This window comes from Corapipo altera, unplaced genomic scaffold (genome assembly GCF_003945725.1).
Source record: "Corapipo altera isolate COAL_440 unplaced genomic scaffold, ASM394572v1 47, whole genome shotgun sequence".
Lineage (NCBI taxonomy): Eukaryota > Metazoa > Chordata > Aves > Passeriformes > Pipridae > Corapipo > Corapipo altera.
In genome coordinates this window covers 10,784,942-10,808,763 of record NW_020884897.1, presented here as the reverse complement: position 1 = coordinate 10,808,763, position 23,822 = coordinate 10,784,942, and the positions used below count along the sequence as shown (strand labels likewise).

The 23,822-nt window shown below is 41.2% G+C and overlaps 1 protein-coding gene across 1 annotated transcript; it reads right to left on the bottom strand.

Moving 5' to 3' along the window:
* Positions 1-218: 218 nt before the first annotated feature.
* Positions 219-22,472, bottom strand: EXOG (exo/endonuclease G). The gene is made up of 6 exons (XM_027648363.1): positions 22,240-22,472; positions 20,778-20,927; positions 17,651-17,790; positions 15,824-15,900; positions 12,659-12,773; positions 219-1,838 (listed from the first exon to the last, which is right to left on the bottom strand). The coding sequence occupies exons 1-6, from the start codon at positions 22,385-22,387 to the stop codon at positions 1,377-1,379; spliced, it is 1,092 nt and encodes a 363-aa protein (XP_027504164.1). The 5' UTR covers positions 22,388-22,472; the 3' UTR covers positions 219-1,376.
* Between the last annotated feature and the right edge of the window lie 1,350 nt (positions 22,473-23,822).

Genomic DNA, 23,822 nt, shown 5'->3' with positions numbered 1-23,822 from the left:
GAACAGAAATGAAGGGAACTACACGGTTACAGGAACACCCAGCTGATGATTCACAACATCCAAATAATGCTCCTGATTCATCCTTTCTGAAAACAGCCCAATTCAGGCTGGCACTACATGACCCTTCTTTCATGTGAAAATTACTGAAGGTGTTTTGTTTTTATCGCACAACTCCAAATATAAATCGATTCTTACCATGAAAAAAAATTCTAAATATGTCAAGTTTTTACTCTTTCTTTCCAAATGTAAAACGTCAGAGGATGCAAGTAACAATGAGTTACCCAAATTAAGCACAAAAGGATTGAAAAAAAAATTCATTAAATCTCCCGAGCAGTTTCATTCAATCTGAGCAACATCAGTTGCTGCTGAAACGGAACTGGAAAGGTATTTTCAGTCAATCTTCTGCTTTCACATACAAGTTTTGTTGCACAGCTTATGCTGCTGAAACAGAACTGGAAACGCATTTTCAGTCAATATTCTGCTTTCACACACAAGTTTTGTTGCACAGCTTATACTCCAAAGACAGGTGCTGGGAAAAAAGCCAGTGACTATCACAACCAAAAACAAAGCAGTGCTCACCTCTCAAATCAAACAATATGCAAGAAAACACATTTATCCGAACTTGGAGGTGAAAATGAAACATTAAGCTTACAATAATTTATGAAGACCCAATTTATACTGGTAGCATCTTGTGTAAACTCTAGTTCTATTGGGTTTTTCACAAAAAATTGCAGAACTATACACAAATGGGAGAAGTTTGCTGCAAATGACACCAGTTGACAGCTACTGACATGTTAAAGTATCCAAAGCACACAAGGTCAGGAGAGGTTTTGGTGAACACAACTAAGTGAAGACCATAAGTAATCCAGATTACATCTTACAGGTCTCTGATAAAAGAGAGTTAAATGAACTATTTCTAAATTAATTTAATTTTCAAAAAATTCCAGAAAGTACCATTGCTTTTACAGCATTTCTGTGAGAGAAATTTGCAGGCGGAATTACATTTAAACATGTTCCAGTTGTACTCCCAAGGTGTCTACTGTCTATTTTTGTGATATTCCTAGAAGGGATTCCATACAAACCCCAAGTCTGACGTCTCAGTTGGAAAATAGCACAAAGCCTTTCCTGGAGGTCCAGTGATCTATTTACACCAGAAAGGGGTTGTTTACACTTCCCATATCTAAGTACTGCAGCAAACCACGTGTGTGCATCACGTTACACAAGAATGAACATTATTCCAAACCCATCGGCTTCCAAATATTTCTTTATTGTTTTCACAATAAAAAAAAAGATGATTCAAGGAGCCCTTGTCTTCGTGTTTGCCTTCAGTTCCCCTTTCAAAGTACAAAACCCCAAACATCTTCCTGAACACGTACTTAGCCAGCTTTCCCCTCTCTAGCTGCTCCTTTTTTTTCCTGCAGTAGCTCTTCTTCCTTCTTCTTGTAAAGCTTTAGAAGATACTCATCAGGCTCAATTCCTGCCTCCTGTAGCTCTGACATGGCTTTCTCCAGCCGGTGCAAGGTACGGGCACTCTGCACTTTCCGAGCAGTGATGTACAACGTGAATTCCTTGAAGCCCATCAGTTTACAGGTATCCACCTCACAGATGTTTTTAACCTCTTTGGTTTTGTCCACCTGGGGGAAGAAAACTAAACCTGACATTTTTTCCAGGTCTTCGATATTTACTTGGAAGTCAGTCAGCTGGTGGCTGAAGCCTATGGGGTCGTTTGGCACCACAAAAGCCCCCAGCACCAAGGGCTCTGCTGACGTTCTGCTCCGTCTGGCCAGGATCACCTTGTAGAGGTGGGATGGTACAGCTACATCATCCTTTCCAATTACCTGGCAAAAGGAAAGGTTCGTTACAAATACAGATCACAGAATCATAGAACTGTTTAGTCTGGAAAAGACCTTTAAAATTATCAAGCCAAATCATTAACTCAGCACCACCAAGTCCACCACTAAACCATGTCCCTAAGCAGCACATTTACACCTTCCCTCTCTCTGGAGCCTCTCTCCTTTTTTGTAATAACTTACAGTGGAGTTGATTTGAAATGCATATTAAAACCTACATGATTTGGAAGTGTCAGATCAGGAACTTCTATTTGACTTTCTATCAGTTATTTTTTTCTATCTCTATTAGCCATACACAGGTACATAAAGTGCATTCAGTGACTCAGTATCTTCTTGGAAGAGAAGTATCCAAAGAAAATGCATTGATTTCTTCCATACATCCACTATGATTTAACTTAAGAGCTCGTACATTTTGGGTTTTCTCTTGTGTCTCTCAGACCACAATACAGGAATTTAAGTGAAGCCCCAAGAGTGGAGGACTGGGACTCTGACTTAACATAAAATCCACTAAAAGCTCACACACGTACATACACGCACAGCATATCCCCCACCCTGTTCAGGGATAAGTCCAAGGGAACACACCTATTGCTGACAAACATATTCTTTCTAGGAGTCAAAAAGAAATGCTCGTGCACACACTGTATTAGGCTTTTTTTTTTTTTAGTTCACTATTGCTGAACTGAATCTGTCACATTAACAGAGTATAACAGGCTCACACATGGAAAACCTGAGTTTTGCATAACCCTTCTATAAGCACCCCGCTCGAATTTTTATTTTTATTCTAATGGCAAAAGACGAAGATGTCTCACAGAAACTACAAAGGCATTTTATTTTATACATAAAATCCAGCAATTTGGTACTGTTTCCAGTATTTGCAATACCTGCAAAACCAGAGACTGCTTGTTTTGATTTTTTTTGACAGCTTTTGTTAGACACAGTTAAAATACGATTTCAGGGATAGTAGGTATTTATTATACTGCCACAACTGATCACATTAATTGAAAGTATTTTACAAACTAATCCAGTGTTATCAGTTCAGACATGCCTTGTCCATTCATATATTCAGTACAACTCAATGACATAACAAACACTTCCTACAGATGCTTTATTCTGAGAGTTTTAAACCCTTCTGTAAAAGAAAATGTGTTTTTAAAACTAAACTTTGCCTGTGGCTACTGATCCAAGGGTCACATTAGTTTGCTTCAGTAGTTAACTAATTTCAGTTATGAATTCTTTCAGTGTTTGAAGTGTGTCTCTACCTCTATTGCCAGTTTTTTAAGTGACTGGTCTTTAAGTCTTCCTGGTCAGACCAAAACTAGAGAAAGTACCTTCAGGAGAAATGGAAACCTCTGATAAAGTTTTTTAATGTTTTGTGCAATAACCTAGTAGAAACATTACTACTGCTTCTAGAAAATATGTGCACTTAGATTTCTTTACTGTGTTCCAAAATATTTTCCTCCCCTTCCATAACCTAGGCTATTTAATGGCTTTGCTGCAGTATAAACTTTTCTGATCTTTTTGCCTTTTGGTTTTGGGTTTTTTTCCAAGAATGATCTTGCTTATGCCACCAACCTTCTCCCAAATAACACTGTCTAGACATCAGTCATTGAAACTGGTTATGTCAACTCTGCCTTCCCTTCCAACGATGACAGGTGTCTTGATGGGGAAATTAGAGCTCCTGAGTGCCAAAGTACTTTGCATTTAGAATTCCATGCGGGTGAAACAAGAGTCACAGCTCCACAGCATAAATAATCAAAAATGACTGATGCACAGGTAATTCTAAAGCACACTAGAACCGACACTGCAACATAACTGTTGTATCTGGTGAGTTAAAACTGAATTACAAGACGCTGTTGGGAGTTTAACCTACCTGAGATCAGTGGCACTCGAACTGGGGAGTACCTGCAACACACTGGGTTGAGAGGGAGGGAACCAAGAAGCCTGAAAATCCCTGAGGGGGACAAGGAGGGAGTTCATATTTCTGTGTTCACTCAGGTGCTCCAGTGATGACACTGCCAAAGGCAAAAGGATGGAGTTCCTTTTCTCCCCTGGAGCAGGGTGCTTCCAGAGCCTGCACTGCATTCCCACCCCCTGCACACTCCTAGGGTAGGGAGGAAGTGGAGGAAGAGGCTGTGCACAGCTGCAGAGCTCCCTGAAAGGGCTGTAGCCTCCTGAGAGAAAGCAGCAGTGAGACTAAACCCCGTTCCTCAGCTTCATCCAGGGCCAACAATCTCCTGACCTGCAGCATTCCTGAGCAGTATGGCCTTTTCCAGGCCTCTTCACATACTTTTTCCCACCATAAATACATACATATACATATAAATACAGGTCCTCCTTAGCTCAGCTCCCTCCCCCTCTCTACACCTCCCACACACACATCCACATCCCAGAATCCTCGGGCTGGTGGATAAAAGACCAGAGGAAGGGTGAGCACACAGATGGAGCTGCTACAAGAATCTCCAATTAGGGGGTACATGGCATATGTAAAACAAACAGGTGAATTTGTGTGCAGTGAGCAAGCAGAGAGAACTGGGGATGGAGTCTGAGGGCTGAGTGGGTGGATAGAAAGGCTGGGGAATGAATAGAGCTGCACACAGAACAGTGAGGTATGAGATGGAAATGCTGAATGCCTGAAGTGGGTGTTAAGGGAAAACAGACCCTGTGCTTATGTAATATTATGCAAATATATATATTCTATGCAAAATAATGCACATTTATTCATAGTATCTGCAACTACAAAGGAGGGAAGGGAAGAAAGAAAATGAGGCCTAGTTCAAAATGAAGGAAGGGTTGGCCTTTTGAGAAATGTAGCTCTAAATTCAACTCCATCCAGGCAATGGCCAGATATGTAATCTATGTACCACTTTAGTTCCACATAAGCTCTCTTCTGAGAATTTCAATAAAATTAAAGCAGTGTACAGTCCTCATACCAGTTCTCTGAACAGCAGTAAACTACTATTGCAATTACTTCACTGTTAATATGTTAAAGTGATTAAAATTGACTTGACCCTGTCAAACAGCCAGTCCACAGGTGTCCCTTCCTTACTCAAAACAGGCTGGAGGAGAACATCATCAAAGGACAGTCCCTGATTGCTCTGACAGAGTAAATATGCATAACAAAGAATAAATATGGGGGGATTTCTGCAGTTTAACTCGTGAACCATGCACAGGGTGCATCACCAATAATTTATGAAGTCAGCATGACCCAATGATTTCTGTTAGAAAAGGAAATGCAGTTCTGGAGCACAACAAAATATTTCCATCATTACTCTCTGTAATTACCACAGTTTGCTTTTTTATGGGAGTAGATAGAGAAGCTGCAGATAAAAGTTCTCATAGAGTTGCCCCCCTCCCTTCCCCCTTCAGCTCAACTGCCAGGGAAAGAAGTGTGATTCTGCAAAAGTGAAGTTTGGAATAGAAGCAATAGCTAGCAAAAACAAACTCCACAATCCCATTTCCTATTGCCACCTAGAGGATTTTGCTCCCTAACTTCAGCAGCCTGGAATCACTGTTTGGATCTGCACCATCCCATTTATCTCAGTGCCTGCCTAACAGAGGCAGAGAGCATATGCTCCTATTGTAACAGAATGGAAAATGGGTTAAGATTATCCATGCACAGATGTTGACTTTGATTTGTGCTTGTCTATCCACAGGCAGCAGATGATCTTTCAGCAATCAATGCCTGAAACAGCTCTCTGTCCCAGCTGGAGAAGAGCAGCAGTTTTTAATAGTATCTGTGATTCCAAAAGAAATTTTGTGGACTAATACAAGCAAGAAAATACAGCAGTGGCCTGTTGAAATCACTGCTGTCCCACATGCTTTCACAGCATGTTGGTAACAGGTCACAAGACAAATTTTTCTGCAATCATTTGAAAATTTCTATTTTGCTATTGCTATAAAATTTTGCTTAATCTTTCAAATTTTCAGCAGTCTCATAACACGAAGAAAGAAAAAGCACTCAAGCTGAAAGCCTTCTTTTTATAGCATTAAATATATTTCTTTCCCATCATCATTTGGGAAACCAGTGTGAAATTTCAGATACTCTGCTGTCTGCATCAGTTCAATGTAAAAATGTGCATTGCCCTAACTTTTTGCAGCTGCTTGTTCCTTTTAATTTTGCTTTGTTTCTTTGGTGATCTGGTGCTGGCTGAAGCCCTACAACTGAAGTGGTGTCATCTAATAATGCAGCATTATAATAAAGTTATCTTCAGAACACTGTTTATTATTTTTCTATTGTTATTGACATTGTTATTGACTTTTCACAAGTGTGTATCAATTTTTTATTCTTCTCAATGCCCAATTAAACGTGGACAGCTGTCATGGGAACAGGTCATTAAAATGTGTGCAATTCCTGACATTTAGAGATGTTTACATATTGCTAAAACAACAAACGTGTTGGTAAGCAGTTATAATACAAACTTACGGAGCTCACAGGGACAAATAAGGGCAAAGTAACATGATTTCTTAAAACAGAGAGATTTCAGTGAGCTTTGATAAATTTGGTCTCACACTCAAGTCACTGGATGGGGACTGGTCTTAAGTTTGGCTTTCCCCGCAATTTTGGCCAAATACTGTTCTTGGTTCCAGTTTATAAAATTAGAGGAAGGAAAAATTTGATAACATCTATAGAGCCCTTAAGTAACACAATATATAATGAAGACATTTGCTAAAGGCATCTAGGGTAAGTTTAAGGATCCGGATTAACCAATGCCACCTTCATGGTCATAGTCAGATAAATACAGGGCAAAGCAGCCCCTAAAAAAGTCAGTTTGGAGTTTTTAGAGATAGAAAACTCCACTCTTACAGGAATGGGAGAAAAGGAATATATGAAGTATAATGGCAGAACAGTTGAAATCACATGAGAAGAAAACAGAGTGTTACTATTACTGGAAATTTTAAACACGCGCAAATGTTATCCTGTTTTCATTTTACATTGGTCTGGTTACAGCTTCTCAGAGTGGTAAGAAAATTATCTTCTTCTGAAAGGGTACAGATCGTTTTTAAAGGGACTCGTGAATCCCAAAGTGATACTTTGCCACCTAGTGACTAGAAACTGAAAATCAACTGTGCAGAGAATTAGCAGAAGGGACTAACGAGCCCTTCATCAGCCAGAGACAGCTCTGGATTGTCAATTATCCACAATTCTCTTAGAACCTGGTAAACAGAAATCACATTCAATCATGCCTTAAATGCCAGCACACACTGAAGAGTCCTTGCATCAGAGGGTACCATCATCAAACACTTTAAAAGGACAGCTCCAGAAATTCCCTTGACACTCCAGTAACCATTTTTTTCGCTCTCTGTGAAGTCCTAACCCGAGTTCAGACAGAGCCACACTGCAAACACAACTGAGTGAAAACAAGCACACACAGTTCTCTGTGATACAGTACTTCCAACTGCATCTGGCAGCAACAAAATTAACACTTCTATCACATTTCTTGCTGGACAGAATTCAAGGATATCATTCCTGTCACTCAGAGTAAGACTTCAGCTTTCTCTGAATAACCATTCCTTTTGTTTTCGCTGTAACTTGAAGCATGATACTGATCAAGGCCCACCAGGTCTTCTACTGTAGAAATAACATTATTCCTGCTGATTTGATCCCGGGTTTGGAAACCCAGAGCTTTATTACAGTTTGATACCACACTCTGTGTAGAAACAGACTTTCTGGCAGTACAAACAATTCTCTTTGCTACCAGTATTACTTTATTTACTTGATCATTGTGACAGCATTAACTGCCTTCACTCCAGTTCCTTCTGGATTTGTGTTAGGCAGCACTGATTCTTTTGATAGTGTTTTCCCCCAATATTTGAGGGAACTCTGTCAGATGGCATTGAGTAGAACTGAGGGGTGTGAAGGCAGACCTAGCAACACAGAAAACAGAAAACACTACAGATAAAATTCATAGTAACAATCTGCAGAGACAAGCACTCCAGAATGCAAATGTATGTACTTCAGAAAAATTTAATTTGTTATGGCTGGTGGTCTGATTGCTATTGCCAAATCATTTGGCAAACTAAAAATGAAAGAAAAAAAAATAAATAAGAGATGGTAAAAACCCAAATTGTTCTTGAATACATAGTTACGGCATTAAAAGATAGACACCCCAACTCCCTTTTTATTTTTCTTTAATAAAGAGGGTGTTTGTACACATTATGTATAAAATAAACTGCATTTACATGATGACAGACTACTGCTTCCACAGAATCCATTTAAGCTTACTTAACACTGAGTCCACCACAGTCCCTAACACCCCTCTCCCTGTAATAACATAACCTTTGGGATGGGTACAATGCTAAAAAAAAGCAAACCCATTACTCTATCCTGCAACTTTGGTGTCTCTTCTCCTCCAATCTTAACCCAATGTCTGTTACATTCATTTGTACCTCATTTAGGGCTGACAAGAGCCCTGGCTGTTTCCACCAGCTGATCTAAGATGAGCCCTTTGCACAAAGTTTATGGGACGTGTATAATGGACCTTAGATCCATTAGTTACCTGTGAAGCCTTGAGACCCTTCAGAGCAGCCAACAAACAAGTTCCCAGGTTTATTTCCTCCTTTAGCAAGGAAGGATTCCTTCCCCTATAGTATCTTGGTAGGAGACAACCTCTACTAGTTCTGAAAGCTGACTGGGGAAAACCTAAAGTACCATCTTATATTTGCAATATAAGTGCAATTTGTTTCCCAGTTATTTGCCACAGATGTAGAGGACAAATAATTGCATCTTCTGGCCCAGTTATTGTGCATCTCTGGCCCAGCCTTATTATTCAGTTTGGAAAATTCAACAGCAAACAAGTTTCCAGCATCAACTTTGTATATCAGTAAAAAGTACATTCAAATGTCTTCTTCAAACAACAAAGAAAATGTTATGTAAACTGCATTTGCCAACCACAGCTGATTCCTCTTAAATCAGTGTTTACTACTATGGCATTGGGAATAGGAAGGGTGGAGCACTGAGCATGACATAAATGAATTACTGCAAAATTTGTATTTCAAACTCCAAATCTGCTGACAGAGGAAAATCACTAACGTGACAGTCACTGGAGAGCAGTAATGTATAAAACAAGACAATGTCATTTTGATTTGATCTGGACAAAGATGAAAAACCTGCATCTGCCTCTCCAATGACACAGAACAGGTTTTTCCTGTTGGCATTCTATTTTACACATATTCTCAAAATATGTTTTTCAGATACCAAGTACGGCCATCAATCTACTCTTTGCAATAAAAACCTCCACTGGAGATAGATGAAATGACAGAACACATCTGAGGATAAAGCAAGTTCAGCCAATATATAGAACAATGCTGGCATCTAAGGAGTTCAAGGTTAATTCCCTTTCTGGAATTAAAGAGCAAATGGTACCAGAGTCCAAGCAGGAACTGGGAACAAAGCCATGACCAATGCTCTGTTTTTCCTCTGTAGTGATCTAAAAATAACCTTTTTGGATGTCTGATGAGAAAAACACCAGCATGTAAAACCACAGATACAGATTTCACCGCTCCTTTAGCCAAAAACAAGGAAACTAAGAAGAAAAGAGGATCTGAAACAAATCAGTGCAGACACATTCACTGTAGCACTAACATGGTTTTGTTTTTTTTTTCTCACAGTTCTAGTCTGAGAGAATAAAAACATTAGAAAGGAGCTTTAACAGTCTCATTGCCAGATTATAGGCTGTGAGTTGCAGCACCACTGTGTGCAGTACAGCACCTCTCCTTGAACAGCACACACAAAGAAAAGGGACATCTTCTCACATCAGCATCACAAGCCCAAACAATGAAGACTAAAACCCTTTCATTTTGAAGTCACTTGTGTGAACCTGGCAGAGTTCACTCTGAAAGACAGCTAAGAGATATCTTTCCTTCACAACCCTCAGTTTTCCTGGGTTAGGGGCAGAATCTCAGACCACCAAAATCAATGGCAAGGAGTGCCATTATATCCATGGTGCTTGAAAAGAACTTCTCTCCAGTGCTTTGACATGCTGTGTTCCCTCCTCTAAGTGCATGTGTCGATTAAAGGAAAAAAAAACCCACTCAAAAACCAAAAAACCCAACACACCACTCTACTCTGAAGTCTCTCTCCCCAAAGTACAACTGCAATGGAAAGCACATGAATTTAAGCCATAAAGACATTTCAAAATAAAAGGAAAAAAAAACAATTCTCAGCCTGTATTTAATTAGACTTAGGAGCATAGCCAAAGAGGATCCAAATCAAACAAAACCACCACAAAATCAGTATTTTACTTTTCCCACCTGTACTTAAATGCAGCTTAAATAAAAATTAATTTACTTTATGAATCTCATTGTAGGAAACTGAGTACAAGGATTTATGAACGTGGCCAAATGGTGACATGTAAACATGAACACTACAATTCTGCTGTTTTCCATCTAACACTGAACTTCACTTTCTAGTTTATACTAAGACCAAAACTGATTAAATTGGTCTTGTAATCAGTGTTGTCATCAAGCCCAAAGATAATGAAGACATCTTGGCAACAGACAAAACCAGAACAGTATGATAATCAAAGCAGCATAGACATTTTGTGCCACTATAATTTCATCACCATATCCTGGTATGAAGTTATTTTGAATAAAGACAGTAATACACACTACCTGCTATCATTTTTACCTGTGGAATACTAAAATTTACATTTCCAAACCAGAATGGAGAGTGACAGTCATTTTTCAGAAAATGTAATCTTTCTCTTCTAATTAAACACTTTCTCTAGAGAAAAACAAGAAAAAGATGACCAAGATTAAAGTGAAGCCATTGATAGGTGCAGTTGATAGATGATTCAACTTCTTCCTGGAAATGATTTCCACTAATAAAATGTTCATGTCAGCTCAGGATTTTTAATTCTTTGCTATGTAAGATGAATATATACTTTTAAGGATGAAAAATAAATGCAATAACCCGACAGCTACAAGGAAGTAAGTTCCTGCAAGCTTTGTGCAAGCCTGGAGAACTCTGTACCATTCTGCATGACAGTGAGCCAAATGCTCAGCTAAAAACTGTTGAAAGGCAACATCTCCCTCCTGCTCCCAGCTATGTGCTTTTGGACATATCTCATGCTGTCACCAGGAAGCACTGGACTACTCTGTGTGCTGCCTCCATCTTCCTACAGCAGCATAAAACAAGCCCAGTAAACCCAGTATGGGTGGTTTCCTACTGTACTGGGTAATTAAGCATTTTGTGGCAGGATCTAAAAGTCGTCAGCACTGGCAGAAAAGAGAAAGGCAGAGAAAGGCCTGGAAAGTATAATGGGAAATGGTGAAGTGAGAACTCTCCATTTGGGTGTCATGGAATGACTGCCACTCTAATGCTGGCCTTTTCACCAACTTATCATGTGACACTGATCATATCCCTTAACCATGGCTTATTTATCCCCTTGAAAACGAGTACAGTTGTTACCTTCCTCACAAAGATGTGGTGAGAGGTGAAATTTGGAACTGCCACTGAACATGAAAAAGATAAATTATTACTACTGCATTTTCATATGCATAACATGACTGTCTGGTAAAAAAATAACAACAAATCCAAACCCGAAGCTGGGATTTTGTCACAGTCAAGGTTTGACATGTGTGGGTGGAGACATAAGGGACAGTTTTTCAAGAAGTAAAAAGGTAAAAGCAAACAGGAAAAATCACGTTTTATCATGACTGAGTTCCAAGTTCAATCAAATGGAAATCAGCTGTGTATTTATAATGGAACAATACTGCCTAAATCTTACCACTAAACAAGCCACTGCTGAAAGCTGAACATCTCTCTCTTTTGTGTCTCTCATATGCCTTTGAAACAGAGGCTTGTTACAGCAAGCTCATCCATTGCTCCTCAGAGAACAAGTTGGACAGCTGAATCACTCACAAGCTGGAGCTGCAGTTGATCCCAGTACTTATTTTCAAGGAAAAGTGTTTTTTCAAGAGGTGCAAAATACAGCATTAATTATTTGCATTATGACAGCTTCCATCTAGCAACTGAAAACAGCAATAACATCTCATTGCAGTGGGGGCAGAAGGTAACACTCCCTTGAATAACTTACTACACTTAGACCCTACAGATGTCTAAACACAAGCTTACAAAGAGTAAGTCAGAGTATAAATAATAAATTCACCTCTCAACTTGATATCCTTTCCTATCTGTCTACCAGCAATGGCTTTCTAGAGACTGTGCATGATCAATCCTAAATCTTCAGAGTATTTTAAGCAGGTAACAAAAATAAGGGACTAAAAGAAGGGTGGTATCAGTATCATGGATCAGTGATTAGACTGCATTCACCCAAAATCTACTGAACTTGAACAATGTTCTTCCAATTAACTCTGGCATGCATAGAATCTCAGTTGCAAGGCCTCATCAAGTTGCTGCCTATGGTATATCACCAACCAAATGCTTGTGAAATTAAAGGAGCACAGGCATTCCAATACCCTGTATAGCTTTTAGAAACCCATACTACCTTTGTACTACACTGTTTCTAAAGTACATCAAGAAATAAACAATTAAATAGATGCCTGAACACCAGCAAACCCCACTAACTCTCTGCTTAGATACTGCCATGAATTATACAAGTCAGAAAACAGTTTTACTGCAGACTGTGACCAGACATGAAACAGATCTCTCTGTAAATAAACCAAATTATTTTAAAATTATACTTTTTCATGTACAGGCAAGATGTAACATCTCTGCTGATCTTGTCCAAACTCATATTGGACATTTTGCATGTACTAAGATGTCCAACTTTATCAAGCTACCATATCAATTTTAAATAAATAAATCATTACCACTGCACTATTAACCGAGCAACATATATACATACCTGATAAGTAACACTCTTCTTTCCATCATCATTTGTTTGAGGCAAGGTCAGAGGTCCAGAAACTACCCAAACATCCTCAAATCTCTCAGTCAATTCCCGACAATACATTTCCATTCTGGAACATATTTGTCAGATAAGGAAAAGTCAGCTGGGAAAACCTCACATGGTAATCTTTGAGATGTATTGTGAAGGGAAGGATGAACTACTGAAAGTTAGGGAGCATTTTTCGTGTGACTGACTTCCAAGCCAAAGAAGGTAAAAAAGCAGGCCCAACTTATGCTTCCCACTTATGCCAGGTTCACTTATTCACAGACATGTTACTGCACACATCTGAAAATGGTTTCTGCAGCCTCACCACCAGCTGAACAGCTGAGTTCTCTACCTACTCCCACACCTGACACTAGAAATATACTGTTGATGGTCACTTGGGATTAGTAAAATAAAATTGTTTTAAACAGCAGGTTGTGGTGTTCTTACTTTGAGAGGTTTTACCCTATTATTGCATTTGTATGTTTTTCCCTAAGGAATCAATGCCCTGCAGGACACAGCTCTTTCCATAGCAAGTACTGGGAAAAGTTTCTATGTACCACTCCCACTAAGTCTAGTTTTTTATTACATATAAAACTGTTCAAATATGAAGTAATATCTCCAGAAATATACCATTATTTTTACTTTCTAAACTAATTTGTTCAGTTTACTGCATATAACATTTCTCAAATGAGGAATTTTCTGGATCATGCTGATTTTACATAAAACAAAATATTAACAAGGCCAGGTTGGATGGGGCTTGGAGGAACCTGGTCTAGTGGAAGGTGTCCCTGCCCATGGTAGGGGGATTGGAACTACATGATCCTTAAGGTCCCTTCCAATCCAAACCATTCTGGGATTCTATGACTGTAGCCTGCCTTTGATCTAATACCCCAACTGTTACAGAAATCACCTACAGTGAGCACTCACTGGTCCTCTACAAAGTTAAGAGCTGCACCTCACACAAATGGACAAACAGACCAGAATATCAGACAGATAAACCCAGCTAATCTGGCTGCCTCTGAAAGGGGGAGGTTTCATCCCCTTCTCTGTCTCATCCCTGTTCCTCATACCTCTCCCTTGGGCCACTTTAGCACTCTTTGTCTATCAACAACCCTGAACAAAACCGATATTTTGATTTTTCTGTGAGATAAATCAGCTCACAGAAATCAAATTAGCAAGAAGGAGCCCCACAAATGAGAATGAGCAGGAACGAGCCCTTTCTTCATGTGATACAGCAAAGAATTAACAAGCTATTTTTTTTTTCCTGCTCTCACCAGCTTTGCTTCCAAGCAGCTCAGCTCCTCAGGCTGTCTCACAGCACAGCAATACAAACACCAACTGGCAAAAGGAAAGAATGGGAATAAATGCAGCTAGGGAGGAAACTGCTTTTGGTGGCAGCAGGGACAGAGGTCAGATTACGGTGACCATGAAACTACACTCACAACAAGACAAAAAATGACAGTCAAATATCAGGAAAGAAAGAAGCGTGCATCTTGGTTGGAAGAGAATGAGGAATTCTAAGGTGCAGTTAGACCACAACACTGAGCCAATCTAACAGCTTACTATCTAACAGCTTGCTGGAAGATACACTCCTGTCTCCCCTTTCCTACTGTTCCCCTTGTCTGTCCCAGTTGACCAGTCCTAATCCATCTTCCATGTTGGTTCTTGCACTCATCTCATCAGTCGATCCAATCTTCTAATCTGGAAAGATTAGATAACCAAGCAGAACAAAATTACAGTCAGTTTAACTGGGCTGGCAAATGGAACTGACTCACCACAGTTGGATGGAACCAGAGCTGGAACTGGGAAAGCATCAAAAGCACCAAGCTGGAGGGCAAACACCCCTTTAGAAAACAACAGACACTTAAACTGACTAAGTTGCACTGTCTATCTGCACCTCAGAAGAAAATTCAAGAAGCAAGCAATTAAAACAAGAGAAGAGAGTACTGGAGCCAAGAAAGGACACATGTGAAATGACTGACAAAAAAAGTGGCACCACTGCCTTGTTCATGTATTTAAACTCTGGCAACAGGGTGCCAGGGTTGGGAAAAAGTGGTAATAGCTGCTTAAATTGCAAGGCTGATAGTGTGAGGGGAAATTTTCAAACAGCCTCCAGAATTTCCTGACAGGGCAAAGATCCTGCTTAAGGGAAATAAAGATGGTTTCCCACCTTGACTTGCTACAAATGCCCAGCTTTGGCATAAGGAAAATTTATGCTCAAATACTTGAGTTATTAAAATAAGAAAAACCCAAACTCTTAAAGGTATGTCATTTTATTTGTCTATAATATAACCTTACTGAATGCCTCATATGATTTTATATGCAGTCTTGCAAAACAGGCAAGTACTGTGTAGTTGAATGATGATGCAGTTTTGCTGGATCTTTAGTGAAACACTCCACATAATCTTTCTGACCTTCCCTTGATTGAAGCTTGAGAAATTCATCATTTTCCCCTCCTGTTTCTGAGCCTTCACATTCTGTAAGTCCTATGCAAGAAGCACTGGACAAATGCTACTTTTATTATGTTTTCCTCTATTCAACGGAAAGAAAGAATAAAAATACCTTACAGGAAGAAAGTTTAAATTTATCAGGCATGCCCTGCACCTCCAGTCAGTGCTCACAAGTGACAGAGAACCTGCCTGGGTGCTACTTGGAAGCCAGTACCTAAAGAAACATTTAAGACCTGAAGTGGTGGTAACTCAGTGGGGAGTGCTCAGTTCTCCGACTCAAAGTGAACCAACGTCCCCACACAGAGATCTGAATGCTCTCACACTGGAAGCAGTTTTTTGAGGAAGATCTAAACCCTTTCCTTGCTTCTACTGAATATTCCTTAAGGACAGAGATATTAAGCCTGGTACTTTCACCCACACCAGCCAGAAGAAGTAATTTTATATATTCTAAATAAATGTCTTTTACAATTTGATTGAATAAAAAAACTAAATAGTCATTATACTGTTCTTGCACTGTGAGGACTGAGCTGCCTTTCATTCCAGAGGAAGTTCCTATGATCTCTACAGATAGCCCATAAAGTGCTCTAGAATACTTGGATGTGAAGGAGCTTTATAAATAAAGCATTTTTGATTTATGCTGCTGCCTGGTATTTTTCACTTGGTTTACTTACAAGTAATTTCTCACCTGTTCCAAAACCCAGCATTGTTTTCATAATTCTGAGGCACGATGTTAGACAGATAAAATGTTTCAGCCATAGCTCTCTGCACAGAGAAAGAAAATAATACAATTTCATTGAAACATTTATGAGATGAAAACACACTGTAGTAGTTTTTGGATCAGAATCCCATTTCTAGTTTAGTTTTTAACATTTATTAACACAAAAGGTCAGATAAAACCTAAATCAGAACACCTACAAAATTATTTTGGATTAAGACGTGCACAACTAAGGTGAAACCTTGCAAAATTATCTACTTTTTTTTCTTGGCAGAAACAGCATGAGAGCTTCCAATTCTAGAGGCAGAGGAATTACGATGTCACCCAGTGTCAGTTTTGTAATGTCTTTGAAAGCAACCAGCAATTCTTCTTTTTGAATGGAAAGGATGCTTTCACCCATGTTTTTCATTTATTTGACTGCCTAATGGCTAAATTCTTCTTTCCCTTACAAGAAAAGGTTTTCTTTATTAAAAATACTCAACCATATTTTACAAATACATAACATGAAGGCAATGAAATGATTTTTGAGACTATAATGGTCAAATATCTACATATCTGCCTAATTCTATCTTTAGAGTGTCATAAACCTCTAAACAGAAGCTCACATACTTCCAGATGTGAAGGATCTGGTGCTTAAAAAACTAGACATATGCAGGGAGACACAGAGAAAAAAATCCCAGGATCTTAACCCAGATTTTTCATAGGTCCTGTACTTGCCAATATTTTTCACATACTACTCCTTCTAAGTAGGGTAATGAGGAAACACTACCTGCACCAAAGTAAACTGTGAAATTAAATTTTTAAAATCCCGTATTTGAAAGATTGTATCATCACACTCCATTTCAAGCCATGTCCAGGATCTCTCTGCACAGGGAGATCACCAGCAAAAATTCCCCAGATAACACAAATAAATAACAACAAAGAAACTTCCAGCAGAAACAAAATGATTGGTTCTTTCATTCACCACATGCCACTGTGCTGTCACTCTGCCCCACTGAATTCTATCCCGCCTGGCAGAAATACAAATTCCAACTGCTTCTTAATTAACAAATTGCTGCATTAGGCACATTTCACACAAGGATCCAATAAATTCAAGGCTGCTTTGTTAAGTCAGCCAGGGCATTAGGGCATGCTTCTCTTACAGCTCAAATAAATGGCAGGTGAAGACATTTTATAGACTGGAAAAGCTACGGCAAATGAAGGGTCTAATTTACCTCAAACACATTGCAAGAAAGGAAAAAGCCTTTTAAATCATCCAGGCAATCCCCTTGCCAATACAGAACAGTACTTAACAGCATCTTTGCTTTGCCCAGTTCAGCCTTAAACATCTCAGCAGCTGTTGGCCAGAATGAAGTCATTGTCCCCATTTCCCTCCAACTGAGCTTCAAAAACACTTTGGAGGTTTGTTTGGTGAAGGTTATAATCTTCATTTCACAGGTAGACAGTGCAACACACAAGGGGTTGAGAAGACTTGCTTAACACAATCATCTCTTAACAACAAATCATCTCTGCCAAACAAGCTAATTTGGGTGTGATTTAACAAAGAGAGGTATGCCATCAGAGGATGCACCTGATTTAGATGCCTGAAGCAGACTGTGAGAACATCCTACAGTGCTCAAGTCAGGAACAGACCTCACAACTTCAAATCCAGGTCTGTGCATCACTAATGAGATCGTGTTCCACCTCAAAAAAAACCCAAAAACCTGCAAAAGGAACGTTATGCATTACTTTAAAGGGTCTTTTGACCCTTTCCAATGGATAAAGACAAATTAAAAAGGAGAAGAAGAAAAATCCTACTGTTGAAAATTTGTTATCTCCCGCTGGTGCCATGTGTCCTCGTGACCATCCACTCCCAAGGTAGTCTTCATTGGCAGCACTAAACATCAGAGGGATGTTGGGATCTGGTCTGAATTTACAGTGCCTTCGGTCTGCATCGCCTGAGGAATAACACACTGAATGGTTATCATTAAACCAACATAACCACAAGGCAAAAAGATCTAATTCTGTCACATCTTGATGGAAGACCCACACTTAAGTATTCAACACATTAATCTAAATTGGATATTTTTCTCCTCAACCATAAAAAATACAACGCAAGGAGCAACTTTCTGTAGTGATCAATGCTAGCTTCTAAAATTACTCTTTTTTTCTACAGCTGACTGTACACACACACACAAACTGTATCCACTCTGGCCTTTTTGTCACATCAATATTATCTCTGGGCACGTCTGCACCCTGTGCTTGTGCTCTGCACTGAGAACAAAGTGTGGGACACACTCGACTTGGCAGCTCTCAGAAGAACACAAGAATATGAAAGGACCGCAAGGAAGAAGGGAAGGGGTGGAAAATGAGCATGCCACAACAACCCCATGCAGTGCTACAGGCTGGGCACAGAGTGGCTGGAAAGCAGCCAGGCAGAAAGGGACCTGGGGGTACTAATTGACAGGAAGCTCAACATGAGCCAACAGTGTGCCCAGGTGGCCAAGAAGGCCAATGGGATCTTGTCCTGTATCAAAAATAGCGTGGCCAGCAGGAGCAGGGAAGTGATCCTTCCCCTGTACTCTGCGTTGGTGAGGCCACACCTTGAGTATTGTGTTCAGTTCTGGGCCCCTCAGTTCAGAAAGGATATTGAGGGGCTGGAGCGGGTCCAGAGAAGAGCAACAAGGCTGGGGAAGGGACTGGAGCATGAGTCCTATGGGGAGAGGCTGAGGGAGCTGGGGTTGTTCAGCCTGGAGAAGAGGAGGCTCAGAGGTGACCTCATCACTGTCTATAACTACCTGAAGGGAAGTTCCAGCCAGGTGGGGGTTGGTCTCTTCTCTCAGGTACTCAGCAATAGGACAAGGGGGCACGGGCTTAAGCTCCACCAGGGGAAATTTAAGTTGGATATCAGGAGAAGGTTCTTTACAGAGAGAGTAATCAGGCATTGGAATGGGCTGCCCAGAGAGGTGGTGGATTCACCATCCCTGGAGATTTTTAAACGCAGATTGGACGTGGCACTGAGTGCCATGATCTAGTAAATGGACTGGATTTGGACCAAGGGTTGGACTCGATGATCTCGGAGGTCTTTTCCAACCCAATCGATTCTATGATTCTATGACTCTATGATAGATAAAGTATCTCTTGGAAACCAGTGCCTGTAAGCAATTTCCTTTCTTTGCTGACCACCAGTGTGTATGTCCAGGGAGGAAAGGCCAGAACAGAGAGGTGATCAGAGCATCTTTTTGCAGTGCAGGCAGAGGGAAAGAGCTTCACTTTTCTTTTATGATAAAGCATGTTACATGACACTTCAACAGAGGATTGATGCTCAGGAAGCAACACTGACAAGTTTATCAGTGTGCAAAACAACAGAATCCTTATTTTCAGTATTTAAAACAAAGTGTAAATTATCAATTAAACTTGAAAGATTTATTCGTTTATTCTCTATTCACTGTTTTTACAATAATTTCTAATTTCTTCTGTAATCACTTCTGTACAGCCCATTTACATGTAATGCTGATTTCTTCCTACCCTGTTTTTTAAACATTTAAGTTCTTACTTATCAATAAAATATACCTTTTTTTACATCATGTCCTTTCAACCTTCCCCCTTCAACACAGTTCCACCTCAAATCTCAATTTGAGTAGCTACAGGCGTAAATCACAGCTGAATGCCTCAAGATACCTAATTTCAACCTGCAGGTTAGTTGTATCTGGTCATTTGGAAAACACTTTAACAATTCAGCTGTTAAGGCCCACTTGAATGTAAGCCTGGAATTACTGTTTTCTTCTCAGAAAGAAGTGGAATCAATAATGCTACTTAGGGGCTGGTTATAATATTTTCAAGATCATGCTTTTAATTTTGAAAGGTAATTTGAAGACAGTGATTAAGATATATTTAGAGGGCTATTGCTTTCATAAAACATTTTACAATTACACAGTTACCTCCATTACTAATAATCTGCCTTATAAAAACTGAACTAATGCTATAAACTTAATTTACAATGACTGTATACCACTCATATTTCATTCACCAACTGACAGCAAAAAAATCACTGAGCCTCTGTCTTGCATAAAGAACAGGGGATAGAGTATTAGATAATGCACATCAGGAAATAAAACAGAACTGCACCAGAGTAAATAATGGCTGCAGTGAGTAGGTAATGCCCTCTCTAGCTCTGAACAATTACAACTGTTGATGCCCTTTGCTCCATTTTTATCTCATGCATGGACATTCTCTTCCCATCCTGAGCAAACCTCCAAGATCTGCAGATGAAAGGGGCTGGCCACGAAAGGCATTGACTCCACAGATGGGGCAGCACCTAAACTGACATAAACTGGACCTCAGAACTAACTACACCAGCTAAGGAAGCAAGAGCCACTTTCATGCACTTGAGCAACTTTGCAGGTCTGAATCGGGTATGGAAAGTTTAATTTTCATTGTTTCATGTTCTCTCCATTCATGTTTGAAAAGAGGTAAGTTAAGCTTCCCTCCTGCAAAATTTTAGGGTGTTCACACTGACACATCTGTACTGATCTTCCAGACCATATTACAACATAAATTTCTCACAGAAGGTAACTCTAGTTCTTCTTCATTCCTTCCTTTCATACTCAGCCCTTGGACCAAGTGTATCTTCACTGCAGATGTTGTATATTCAATACCAGACTAGTGCCAAGCTGAGGAATAATACTGAAGAACCCTGTCAACCTGCAGTGACAGATTTCTTAAATCACTCGTTACATCAGCCTTAATAATGAAGCTGACATGACATGAAGCTGACACCCACCCAAAGGCCTGCTGCCCCCAGTGGGATTGTGAATGGGTGGAAAAATCCATACCCAGAGATCACTATAGGATTTTTCTCCCTGCGTGTTCCAGGGTCCACCTTCTGTGAACAGCAAAGCCCATTCTGGGCATTATAAGTGCAAGTAAATAAATACCAACATACCCAGTGTCTTCTGTTTTGAAATATGTTCAATCACCCATCTAGGCACCCGTTTTGCCTGGTCATAAGACAGCGCATGATTTGTGTAACATCTGGTTTCTGTTCCAGCCTCAGGGAATCCATATCTTTCCAGCAGAGCCTCTTCTACTGGTTCTATGGAGAAAAATAAACAGTCATCCAGAGATGAAACGTGATCAGAAACACCATCAGAAACAAGACAGTAAGAAAACCATCTCAGTGGGCGTATAGGGAATTACTTGAGGTTACTGCCACAATTAAGACCTAAAAAAATATTAAGAGAGCTACCCCACTGAAACTCTCATCTAACAAAATAGTTGTGGTTTCCATTGTGTCTTAACATCATGATCTCAGCTCTAGGACTAACTCAACTGCTGTAATGCCCACATATATATGCATATATCTAGCAATCAGTCTGAGCTGGCCCTCAGAATAAAAGCTATCAGATATTTAGGGACAGAACAGGCAGTGAGGACTTACAGGCACACATAGTTTACCCTTTGGAGCTGGAAATCACACTCTGCCTCACAAACTGCGATGTGTGACTTGGGTAAAAGCAAGTCCTGCCCTCACTGCGAACACTTATACCCTGCTCAATGAACAAAAGCTTCACTTTGAGACACTTTTTTTTTTTTTTTTGCAAGCAACAATTTTCTCTCATGGAGGAATATTTACATCCATCTCACTGCTTTCCTCATCCTCTACCCATTCGTCCAAAAGCAACGCAGGTTTTTAGAGCCATTCTTCCTCTGTTTCCCAACGCCCTGGTAGAGTTTTAAAGTCTTCAGGTGCAGAGAAAACCATTTACTCCCTCGGGTGCCCCCCAACACTCCCTCCCCTCATCTGCACCCCCCAAACCCCCAGGTGTAGAGACTTGATGGACCAGCCTTGGCTCACCCCAGGCAGCTCTAGCTGAAGTTTAGTTACGGCCTGAATTGTGTGTTTAAAACTAAATATATGTGTGTATATATACTCATATACATGCATGCATATACCATGGAGATGTTGTCAGATCATACAGGACAAATGCTCTGCGCTCCCCCACTGCAACAGGGGACACTTGTAGCCATCCTGGCAGCCGAACGGACCCACTTTTCTTTTCTGCCACCAACACTTTGGCTTGAGCAGCCGCACGGGGAAGCGCTTTTAATGACAAGTTACAGCCCAGCATCCCCAAATAACCTCCTCGCCCCACAGCCCGGCGCACGAACTGGGGGACCCCTCCCCGCCCCCGATCTCCCGGCCCGCTTTGGGCACTCCTGGATGGAAGACAGGAGGGAAAAAGCTCTTCTGAGGGGAGGGAGAAGACACTTGTGAGGGCAGGGAGAGGGTTTAAGGGCAGGAGCGGCTGCGGGGAGCGGAACCGCGCTGAGGCGCCGCCGCCTCTCCCGCCCGGCGGAACCACGGTGCCGCCTCGCCCGGCCTCCCCGCGACCCGCAGCGCTTACCCTCTGCCGGGGCCCGCCCGGGGCCAGGCTCCGGCTGGCTCTGGCTGCGGAGGAGCCGCCAGGCAGCCCAGCAGGACGCGGCGGCCCCGGCCGCAGCCCCGCAGACGAAGCCGCCGAGGAAGCGGCGGTGGCGGGGCAGGGCCGCCATGGCGGCGGCGGGAAGGGAAGGGGCGGGCGCCGCGCTGTCCCCTCAGCGCCCCCTGCCGGCCCCGCCAGGGCGGCACCGCCTCAGCCCGGGAACGCGGCGTGAGGGGAATGAGCCAAATAAAAGACATTGGACCGAGAGCTGTGAAAAAAGTAAGGAATGAGTCCCCGCACGGAGATTACAAGGAGTGCCCACGGAGGGGTGGCTGAGCTAACCCCTATCCAGCGCGGCCACCCTGTGCTCCAACACCGAAGGGCTACAGAATCGTTTGGGTCAGAAGGGACCTGTAAATCTCATTTAGTCTTTAGCTAGAGAAAAAAAAACTCGTCTCTCATATGAGGAGAGACTGTGGGAGCGGGGCCTGCTCAGTCTTGAAAAGACTGAGGGGCATCTCATGAATGCATATATCAAATATCTCAAAGGCAGGTGCCCAGAGGATGGTGCCGGACTCTTCAGTGCTGCCCAGCAACAGGATGAGGAGCAATGGCCATAACCTAAACTACAAGAAGTTTCACCTCAACATGAAGAATGTCTTTATGTTGACATTGTCAGAACACTGGAACAGGCTGCCCAGGGAGGTTGTGGAGTCTCCTCTCCAATGTCATTCCAAAACCACCTCTACACATTCCTGTATCAGGTGATCCTGCCTTGGCAGGGGGGTTGGACTGGATGATCTCCTAAGGTCCCTTCCAACCCTAACAATTCTGTCATTCTGTGATAGTCCAACTTCCCTGCAATGAGCTGAGTCAACTTCAACCAGACCAGGTTGCTCAGAGCCCAGTCCAACCTGACCTTGAATGTTTCCAGGGATGGGGCATCCAGCACCTCTCTGGGCAACCTATGCCAGTGCCCCACTTCCTTCACTGTAAAACATTTATTCCTTATGTCTAACCTAAATCGACCCTCTTTTAGTTTAAAGCCATTCTCCCTTGTCCTATTGCAATAGGCAGTGCTAAAAAGTTTGTCTCCATCTTTCTTACAAGCCCCCTTTAAGTAATGGAAAGCCACAATAAGAACCTCCCAGAGCCTTCTCTTCTCCAGGCTGAACAAGCAGCTGAGGATGGTGGTATGGAGTTGGGATAAGTCAATATTGGATGATGTTACATCAGGTTTCTTTTTGGGAAAACCATAAGCCTTATTATTACTATTTTTCCCTCCCGGATACCTGTTAGTGTTCGTGTTGGTCTCATGCCTGTTCACTGTAAACACTTCCAACCCAACATCGAGCCAGAGACATTTTTTTCTGAAAAAAAAGACACTAGTTTAGAAACTGAAAACGTCAGAACATGAGGACTGCCATCATTTTGCTGCTGGCAGCTTGCCTGGAGAGGTCTGGCCATGCTTGTGTGTAGCTGAGGGCATCTTCTTACCTCATGTGAGGATTACAGGGTGTGTTGCTACAGAGTGTGTTGCTTTGAGTGCAGGGAACTCAGGCTTT